Here is a 10,051-nt window from a genome sequence, read left to right as displayed (position 1 = left end):
CTCAAATAAATTGGTTAGTCTCTAAGGTGCCACAAGTACTCCTTTTCTTTTTGTGAATACAGACTAACACGGCTGTTACTCTGAAACCTTTTCTTCGTGGTTTTTGATCATACAGAATGCATTCAGGTCATATTTTCAAGTTTTTAATCTGTAATCACAAGGGTAAGACATTTCTTTTTTAAATAAAAGGAAAGCTGAGATTCTCCCATCACCCCAGGTTCTAGAGCTTTAAGAAAAACACCACATATTGTGAAACTCTGCAATAAAATCACAGGCAATGCTCCTGTAGCGTCCAGGCCTGGCATTAAGCACCTGTCACAAGTGCTCAATTCACATTACAATATTCAAGGGAAAGATCATTTTTAGAAACTAGAATTACGACTGAAAATAGCCTGAAGTGGTGCCAATAAGCGCCAAACACAGATCTGGGGCATATCTGAGCCGTGTCCGCTCTGAGACGCACAGGGCTATGCAGAGCCTCGGGGACACTGCCCGCAAGGAGACTGGGCGTCGGAAGAGCTCTGGCTCGAGGTGGGGCCCACTGCTTGCCAGCTCCTCCCAAACAGGGTCCTCGGGCAGCCTAAGGGCGGGCGGCGGGAACCCGTTCACCCATGTACCCAGACTCCCACCACCTCCCGCCCAGACATACATCCCCCTATCCACCCCTTCCCACGGAGGGAGCCCCCTTCTCCTTGGTCCCCCTTCCTGGACTCCGCTTCCCAACTCAGACAGATCTAGGCACCAGCTGTAGCGCGCCGCTTCAACCAGTCCCCCGCTCCCCGGTGCAGCAGGAACGTTCCTCTCCGTACAGCAGCCCGGCTCTGCCCTAGCCCAAGGAGCGCGCCCCCCGGCTGAGCAGCCGAGCGCTTCCGGGGGAGCTGACGGCGGCTGTGTTTCCATTGCTACGGGAAGTTCCGGGTTAGGGTGGTGCACCGCCCTAGGGCGGCAGAGACTCGTGTGAGGGATCGTGCGTTGGGAACTAGTCCGGGCTGGGGAGCTTGGTGCCCGAGGGGAGAAAAGAAAGAAGGGGGAGGAGGAAGAGGGGACTGGGGGGGGGGGGGCAGTAGCATCAGCATCTCTCTGGTGCCGTCTGTGCTGAGCCTGCCGGCTGGCCCGTGAGCTGCCACTGCCATGGCTCGTAAGAAGCTGTACCGCCCAATCGCCGCCATGGCCAAGAAGATTCGTGAGTATCGGGCACTGAAGAACCGTCCCCGAGACTCCCAGCGGTTCGCCCTGGATTACGAGACCATGATCCGACCCTTCACGAACAAACGCCTGCCCGTGCTGGCCTGGGAGGATGTGAAGAACGAGAACCGCCTCTTCACGCTGCTTTGCCAGCTGCGGCTCTTTGGCATCGGCCGCATGGTCACCCGCAAGTATTGGCTCTGGCAGTATGACGAGCCCTGCTACTGGGTCGTTACCAAGGTCAGGGTGGACTACACAGCTGAGGTGAGAGCCCTTGACTGTTGGCGTTGAGGTTTGAAGGCACTCAGATACTGTACTGTGATAACAGGCACCATAGATAGAGACAAGGACGGTGGAAATGAGGCCTTCCAGTGAGACCTGCTCTCCTGAAAGCTGGATCTCAAAACACCATTGTTTCAGAGTAACAGCTGTGTTAGTCTGTATTTGCAAAAAGAAAAGGAGTACTTGTGGCACCTTAGAGACTAACCAATTTATTTGAGCATAAGCTTTCATGCATCTGATGAAGTGAGCTGTAGCTCACTAAAGCTTATGCTCAGATAAATTGGTTAGTCTCTAAGGTGCCACAAGTACTCCTTTTCTTTTTGTGAAAACACCATTGTGCAACCCTGTTGCCTCTCTTATATCGCAACTCCATATTCAAACGCTTGAATCTCCTCTCGTCATGCGTGCCCCAGGAAGCACCAGGTCATGGATTCAGAGCAGGCACCATGTAATGAAAACCTACAATTTAGGAAGGCCTGAGGGAGGGTATGACAGTGCCTGAGCACTGTAGAAACAATGGTATCAGTCTGAGCCACTATGTTTCAGAGTTCAGAACACTGATTAGTATTTGTAATACAGATTATGCATGAACATAAGGATCAGGACCTTAATGGTGGCACATGGAGTCATTACAGGGCTGATAGTAGGCAGTATATAGTATTGAGACACATTATGCTGCATTTTTCATCACAAAATTCATTGCAGGGATTGTCTAATGGCATTTGCAAAGTATTCTAGAAGGATAGTAGTGGCCACGATTAGCAGTTATTCAGGTCCCAGGTGTAGGACTCACTTTTTGTAGATCATGAGTAATAAGACTGTAAAATGAGTTTGTCCTTCTTGTGAATGGGAATAGTTCTTCAACTGATCAGAGCAAATTTGTGTTTGTTTCCTTTGCAGACTTTGGATCATGGGAAAGCCTGGGGATACCTGACATTCAGAGGTAAATAGAGCTTGGTGTATGACTCTCAAGCAGGATTAGAGAAAAAAGTTAATGGATAGGGACAGGAACTGACATGGGAGGAAAAAGGTGGTGGCTTTCTTGCCACTCAGCAGTCTTGCCACTCACCTTGCTAATTGGATGAAATTAAGAAAAGGAAAACTTCCTAACAGTTTGATCTAGTCCACTGTGGAATAATTTTACAAGGAAAATGGTAGAAGTCAATAGCTTTTTGTTCAATACCTTCATTAATGATCTGGAGGATGGCGTGGACTCCACCCTCAGCAAGTTTGTGGATGACACTAAACTGGGAGGAGTGGTAGATACGCTAGAGGGTAGGGATAGGATACAGGGGGACCTAGACAAATTAGAGGGTTGGGCCAAAAGAAATCTGATGATGTTCAACAAGGACAAGAGCAGAGTGCTGCACTTAGGACGGAAGAATCCCATGCACTGCTACAGACTAGAGACCGAATGGCTAGGCAGCAGTTCTGCAGAAAAGGACCTAGGGGTTACAGTGGATGAGAAGCTGGATATGAGTCAACAGTGTGTCCTTGTTGCCAAGAAGGCTAACGGCATTTTCGGCTGTATAAGTAGAAGCATTGCCAGCAGATCAAGGGACGTGATCGTTCCCCTCTGTTCGACATTGGTGAGGCCTCATCTGGAGTAGTGTGTCCAGTTTTGGGACCCACACTACAAGAAGGATGTGGAAAAATTGGAAAGCATCCAGCGGAGGGCAACAAAAATGATTGGGGGACTGGAGTACATGACTTATGAGGAGAGGCTGAGGGAACTGGGATTATTTACTCTGCAGAAGAGAAGAATGAGGGGGGATTTGATAGCTGCTTTCAACTACCTGAAAGGGGATTCTAAAGAGGATGGATGTAGACTGTTCTCAGGTAGCAGATGATAGAACAAGGAGTAATGGTCTCAAGTTGCAGTGGGGGACGTTTAGGTTGGATATTAGGAAAAACATTTTCACTAGGATGATGGTGAAGCACTGGAATGCGTTACCTAGGGAGGTGGTAGAATCTCCTTCCTTAGAGGTTTTTAAGGTCAGGCTTGACAAAGCCCTGGCTGGGATGATTTAGTTGGGGATTGGTCCTGCTTTGAGCAGGGGGTTGGACTAGATGACCTCCTGAGGTCCCTTCTAACCCTGATAGTCTATGATTCTAAGTCCAATTACTCTCGTCATTTAAAACTAGCTTGAAGAAAACCCTGGAGACTATACCATAGTGAACAATTTGTGTTGGCAAAGAAATGGAGTCTATGACAAATCAGGTCTCTTCCATTTCTAACTTCTATAATAACTAAAAACAGTGGATAAACATGCTAGCTGAATGTTCCTGGTAAAATCAATAATGAAATAGCAATGTTGTCCTTTAAGTTGCATCATTAGGGTTCAGAATGAGTACTTCATTAAGATGAAGAGGGGAAATTCCCCACTTTTTGAAAGCTGTTTTAGACCATGTATGAGGTTTATAATTTATTTAATAAAATTTTTCACTTCTAGTCTTTAATTCAAGGATCTCAAAGTGTTTTATAAACATTAATGAATTCAACATCCCTGTAACGCAGTGAAGAATTTTCTTTATTTTATAGATATGGAAACTAAATCAGAGAGAGGTGAAATGACTTGTTCAAGCTAACAGAAGTGGTCAACAGCAAAGTCAGGACTACTATCCAGATGTTCTGTCAGTCAGTTGACTGTGTTACTTGCTATACAACCTGTAGTGGGAGTGTGTAGTTTAGGAGATAGTGTAACTACCATAAAATATCCAGTGCTATGGCCAGCTGAAGTATTAGAGACATTGCACTGGCATAGTCACCAATATGGGATTTGTTGTTCATAGCATTATTTACCTATTCATCCTCATCTTTCCTTAGGCAAGACATATAATGAAGTGAAAGAGATTGACAAGGTGATGTATCATGACTGGAGGATGGTGCCCAAACACGAAGAGGAGGCCTTCAAGAAATGTACTCCAGTGTGCATGGAAACCATTCAGTGTGTGCCATACCCCCCTCTACTCCGAGCCATGATCCTTGCGCAAAGGCAGAAGGAAGGAAACCTTAACACAGAGGAACCACTGATTGATCTGGAGAAAATCATCTCCTTCACAAAGGACTACTTTCAAAATCAGAAAAAAGCTAAGGGGACACCAGTGTGAAGGTCTAGAGCTGAGTGTGATGGAGCTTCTGAAACGCTCTCTAATACTCTGTGTGTTGACAGCTCATACAATCTCCTTAATGAAGAACAGGACCATAAGCAACATGCCCACTTCTATACCTTGGTTTCTCAGTACCGTGCACATGCGGTGTGCGACTTTCTCATATATTCAGAAAGATGTAGCAACACTCAGGATTTCTTGCAATCTTTTGTTTGCAGAGTGTCCTCCCTTTTGGTTCCCTGCCTATTCTCCTGATGTATGCCTCCTGGTGTCCAGGTCCCAATGACAGCTACCATCCTTCTGTGCAGGAAGACCACAAATGAGACTCTTTTTGAAAGGACACTGTCATAGTTTAGCCCCACAATTAATTTAAAACACAATAATGGTCAGAAGAATGACTCTAAAAATGGCACCTTCTTTATCTATAGACCTTGCTACCCGTCGAATGACTTCAGTAAATACATGTTTATTTCTTTTTTACATCTGTTATCCCTGTAGCACAGTTGCAAGGACATGAGTTGGATTCTAGTCTGTCTTGTGGACCATCAGCAGAAGTGTTAATTAAATTCCAATTTTAGAATCCTTTGCCTTGACACATAAAGGCATCACCTCAGCTGCACCCGAACCAAGCCTATAAATACCACTCACTTCAGCCAGGATTGTGAAGTTGACAGGCAAAATGGAGAGAACCCAACTTAACTTTATGATACCACATTGTTTGCCAAGTTGGCAGTGGGAAAGAAGAACCCATCTTTTTTTCTTGTAAACTGAGTAAAAGTTCCAACTCCTTTTGAAGTCAGTGGCAAGCTACCATTTGCTTCAGTGGGAGCACTTTGCCATGGAAGTCAGAGACAATAAACATGGAATGCCCCGATCCTATTTTTGGAGTCACTTATGAGAACAAAACTACTCTTAGACCCTCCCCCTGCAGTGTTTGCAGCATTTTAGGCCATCAGACTTCAGCCCTAAAACTTGCTAGAAACCAACCAAGAAGAGCAAAGTGGATATATTTAAACCAATAACATAAATGATGATAAATATATTAGATTTTTACAATCATTTTCTGTTATCTTATGTGGTACTGGTGGTACAATAAAGAAATGTCAGTAACATTTTTCTTCACAACAAAAAAAGGGGCATGTGGATGGGTTCACCTGTACTCGGGAATCACTGAGCCCCGTGACCCACTGCCTGGGCTCCCTCCTGTACTGCTGTGACAAGCTGCAAAGCCCCCTAGCCAGCACTTTCACCAGCATTCATAGAGGTAGGGACACACCCAGCTGCAATTACATGCAGACTCTCTAACCACCAGCTTCCCAGCTTGGGACCCCAGATCAGTACCGTCCTGCCCTGGTTAAATCTGGCCAGTATACAGGTTTAACACCTGGTCCACCTCTCCCTCAATCTGAGACAATTATTTCCTAGTCTTTTTTCCTCAGGTGATTCCAGGTGTGGTGTTGTAGGGATACTGAGCCCCCATGATGGCATTCTGCGCTCCATCCCCCTTTTATATCTACTTGCTGGAAAGCTCTTTTGCTGTGACCTGGATCAAACCATTCCCATTGTGTAGTGCCCATTGTGTAGTGCCCGGTCGAAAAGGGACCCTGGCGGCTCTGGTCAGCATTGCTGACTAAGCCGTTAAAAGTCCAGTCAGTGGGGCTAAGGCAGACTCCCTGCCTGCCCTGGCTCTGCGCAGCTCCTGGAAGAAGCTGGCATGTCCCTGCAGCCCCTAGGCAGAGGGGTGATCAGGGAAGCTGGGGGCATGGGCAGTGCACAGAGCCCCCTGGCCCCTAGACCTAGACATGGTGGCTGCTTCTGAGAGCCAAGCCGAGCTAGGAAAGACAGGGAGCCTGCCTTAGCCCCGCTGCGCCACCTACTGGGAGCCACCTAAGGTAAGCACCACTGGGCCGGAGCCCATACCCCCCACGCCAATCCCCTGCCCCAGGTCGAAACCCTCCCGCACCCTAACTCCCTCCCAGAGTCCACACCCCAACCTTCAGCCCTTAGCCTGCACCCCAACTCCCTGCCTCAACCTTGACCCCCTTCCTGCACCCAAAACCCCTCATCCCTGGCCCCACCCCAGAGTCCACACCCCCAGCTGAAGCCCTCACCCCCTCCTGCCCCAGGCCAGAAGCCCCTGCCATACCCTAAGTCCCTGCCAGAGTCTTCACTCCAGCCCTTAGCCCACACCTGCTCCTGCATTGCAACCCCCTGCCTCAGCCCTGAACCCCCTTCTGCACCCCAAACCCTTCATTCCCGGCGCAACCCCACACCCCCAGCCGGAGGCCTCACCCCCTCCCACACCCCAACCCCCTGCCCCAGGTTGGAACCCCCTCCTGAACCCTAAACTCCCTCCCAGAGTCTGCACTCCAGCTCTGAGCCCACACCCCAACCCCCTGCCCCAGCCCTGAGCCCCCTCCTGCACCCCAAACCACTCATCCCTGGCCCCACCCCAGAGCCTGCACCCCCACCCAATCCTGAGCCCCCAAACCCCTTGGCCCCAGCCCAGAGCTCCCTTCTACACCCCAAACCCCTAATCCCTGGTCCCACCCCAGAGCCTGCACCTGGAGCCCCCTTCTGCACCTGGAACTCCTCATTTCTGGCCCCACCCAAGAGCCCACACCCCCAGCTGGAGCCCTCACCCCTCCCGCACCCCAACCCCCTGCCCTAGCCCAGTGAAAGTGAGTGAGGTTGAGGGAGCTTGGGAGGAACGGAGGCAGTATTTTCCCCAGGAATTGAAAGGTGGGGGTGAGACTGTGAGGGTGAAGGTGGGCTGTATGGCACCATAGTAAAAACTGAAAAATGTTTCATGACCATTTTATTAGATTTAACTCATGTTTTAAAATCATCACACAACTTAAAGTTGGCTACTCAAGCCTTCTATGAAGCACTACATCTACATTCTTCTTGGTTTCTTGTTATAATTTTGCACAACTCTATTAATGAACTTCTTGAATGCAATGCGTTCATCTTTGGTGGCTTCTTGTGTGTCCGGTACTTCCATTCCTTCAATTGATATGCTCTTTAGTTCATTCACATGATCAGGCAGAAGGTGACTTCTTTCAGAACACAAAATTCTATTCAGTGATGAAAAAGAATGCTCAACTGTAGCTATTGTGACTGGGAGTAGCAAGAGATGAATTCCTACTTCTTTCATCCCAGAAAACATAGCACAAAGATCGGGTCAAGCCACTAGTGATGATAAAAAAGAAGTTTAAGTCAAATCTTCATTCATTTGTCGTATGATATACCACTCTGTGTTCAAATACTCTATTCTGTCCTGAGCACATGGCAGCCCCATTGCTGGTAGTGCCTCACTCCACTCAACTGTCTGTGTTTTACAGGAGAGGGATCTGTAAAAGCTATGTAGAGGTGAGTTGAATCTAGAAGTCGCTGTTGTAGATTTTTAAGAATCAAGTCTGTACTTTTTCAGTTGTCTTAACAAACACTTCTTGTCCTCTTCACTTAAGGATTCAATATAAATGCCTTCATTAGTCAACTTCTGGACTTAAGTTTTTGCTTCTTCCAGTAGTTTTTCAATGGATAGCTCTCTGATTGTCCAGCAGTAGAAGCTACATTTGGATCAAAGATCTACTGCTGTTGTAGCAGATCCCTGAATGGCATTGTTTAATGACCCAAGTGGGTTCAACAGTAGACTTACAAGATGGAGAATGGCAACAGTCTTCTCTGACCGTAGTAGCAAAAGTAATCCACCAGCCTCACTACTTAGATCCATCCCATCTTGGTTGATACTTTCCAAAGCCAGTAATAATGGCTGGAGTAACAAGACAACAGCCAAGGATCGCTTATGAGAAAGACAGAAGGCTTTCCCAGGTTGGACTAATTTGAACTTCAGTCCCAGTGTATCTTCTATATTTTCCAGTGTATTTTCTATATTTTTTGTTGAAAAAAGAATATAACAAAGATATTAAATTTGTAGCTTTTAAAATGACTTTTGAAGAGTCTGCAGCTCGTATTAGCGCTTGTTGGAGTAGATGGCCTCTGCAGTATGTATAGGAGAGATTAGGGTTACACTTTTCTCTGAGCAAAGCTTGTCCACCATGTCTTCCAGAGAAGTTTGCAGCTCCATTAAATGCACAAGCAGCCATCTGTTTGGGGTCCAACTGAGAAGCATTTAACTCTTCTAAGATGTGGGTTGTCACAGATGCAGCCGATGTGTTCTCTCTAACTTGAACATCTAGAAATGAATCTATTGGCCTACCATGGACATCAGGATTACATACACAATGATTTAATACTTGATGCCCATTTGCATCGGTGCATTCATCAGCCATGTATGCAAATTTTTTGAATGTGGTGAGAGAGTTCTTCAGTTTTTCAACTGTTGTGTCTTTCACTGTTGCACAATATGCTTCTAGCCAGTCAGTTGAGTTTCTTGCAGAAAGATAGTGAGCATTTGCTGGTCTTGTTCGGAACCAGTGTTCAACTTCAGGATGAACAAGTGACAATGCATTTAACATTGGGCTCCAGTTTGTAGTGTGTGGTATCTCTTGCTTAAATAGAAAGTATGATGGCACAGCCATGTGTGTTTGCATGAAGTGTGTTGTGTCTCCAGGATTCTTAACAGGTTCATTAACACTCACTGGTGTTGTACTTGGTGGAGACCCGGTGGAGACTCAGAGGTGCTTTCACATGAGTTCACCACCCAGGTGGGGGGCAAGAAGGCACCTTGCTCAGTCCTCCAGCTGCTCACTGTTCACTCTGGACACTGTTGTTCATTGTGCCACCTTTCACTCCATTGATCTGTTGCCAATGGCCCTGCGCCGTCACCTTCTGCTGCCACCTGCCACTGTGACCTCTGTGAGTTGGTCTCTTGAGGTTCCACCCAGCTCTCAGTGATTTCAGCTGAGCTCTCAGTGGGGGAACTTCACTGCTAGCGCACACTGGGCCGTCTCTTCCACAGAAACACTGTCCCACAGCAGGTCTCAGCACTTAGACCTGATTATCAGTGATTTCAACTGTAGTGGTCACTTAACAAAACAAAAGACTATCTATGGAGCCTAATCAGCTCTGTCTTTAAACAGTGGAGAGGGGCAGGTCAAATAGTACTTGTGACTCAGGCAGACCATCAAGCAAAACACCTGTCCCCACCTTCTCTCTTGATGCCCTCCATCAGCACAGGCTAAGTACAGTTCTACTGCCCTTTACTCATACAATAAGAATAATAACATTTAATTAGCCCCCACCACCCACATTCAAGTGATTTGTAACCCAACCCCAGCCAAAATATATCACTTGGGCAACACAGCTCTGTTTGCTGTATACCTAGATTAGGTGTGAATGTAAATACAATCTAGTCCTGAAACCTTTCCCCCAGCCCCCAGCTCATCACTAGCTGTCAGGGAGAGCTCATTTAGACTTTGCTTACAAATCATAATGTGAAATTATTAGGTTGGCCAACATCACTGAAACGAATGCACTGACATTGTCATAAAAACAATAGCTGTATAAG

General features: G+C 46.9%; 1 protein-coding gene across 1 annotated transcript; it reads left to right on the top strand.

Annotated features, from left to right (window-relative positions):
• Positions 1-1,035: 1,035 nt before the first annotated feature.
• On the top strand, positions 1,036-5,690 carry MRPS34 (mitochondrial ribosomal protein S34). The gene is made up of 3 exons (XM_073363013.1): positions 1,036-1,449; positions 2,368-2,410; positions 4,295-5,690. The coding sequence occupies exons 1-3, from the start codon at positions 1,132-1,134 to the stop codon at positions 4,576-4,578; spliced, it is 645 nt and encodes a 214-aa protein (XP_073219114.1). The 5' UTR covers positions 1,036-1,131; the 3' UTR covers positions 4,579-5,690.
• The last annotated feature ends 4,361 nt before the right edge of the window (positions 5,691-10,051 follow it).

This window comes from Lepidochelys kempii, chromosome 10, assembly GCF_965140265.1.
Source record: "Lepidochelys kempii isolate rLepKem1 chromosome 10, rLepKem1.hap2, whole genome shotgun sequence".
Classification (NCBI taxonomy): Eukaryota; Metazoa; Chordata; order Testudines; family Cheloniidae; genus Lepidochelys; species Lepidochelys kempii.
The sequence above is the reverse complement of the archived record's forward strand: the minus strand, read 5'-3'. Positions and strand labels throughout refer to the sequence as shown.

Coding starts and splice junctions, on each gene's coding strand:
- MRPS34 (XM_073363013.1), top strand. CDS start 1,132: ATGGCTCGTAAGAAGCTGTACCGCCCAATCGCCGCCATGGCCAAGAAG. Junction 1,450..2,367: donor GGGTGGACTACACAGCTGAG/GTGAGAGCCCTT, acceptor TTTCCTTTGCAG/ACTTTGGATCATGGGAAAGC. Junction 2,411..4,294: donor GGGATACCTGACATTCAGAG/GTAAATAGAGCT, acceptor ATCTTTCCTTAG/GCAAGACATATAATGAAGTG.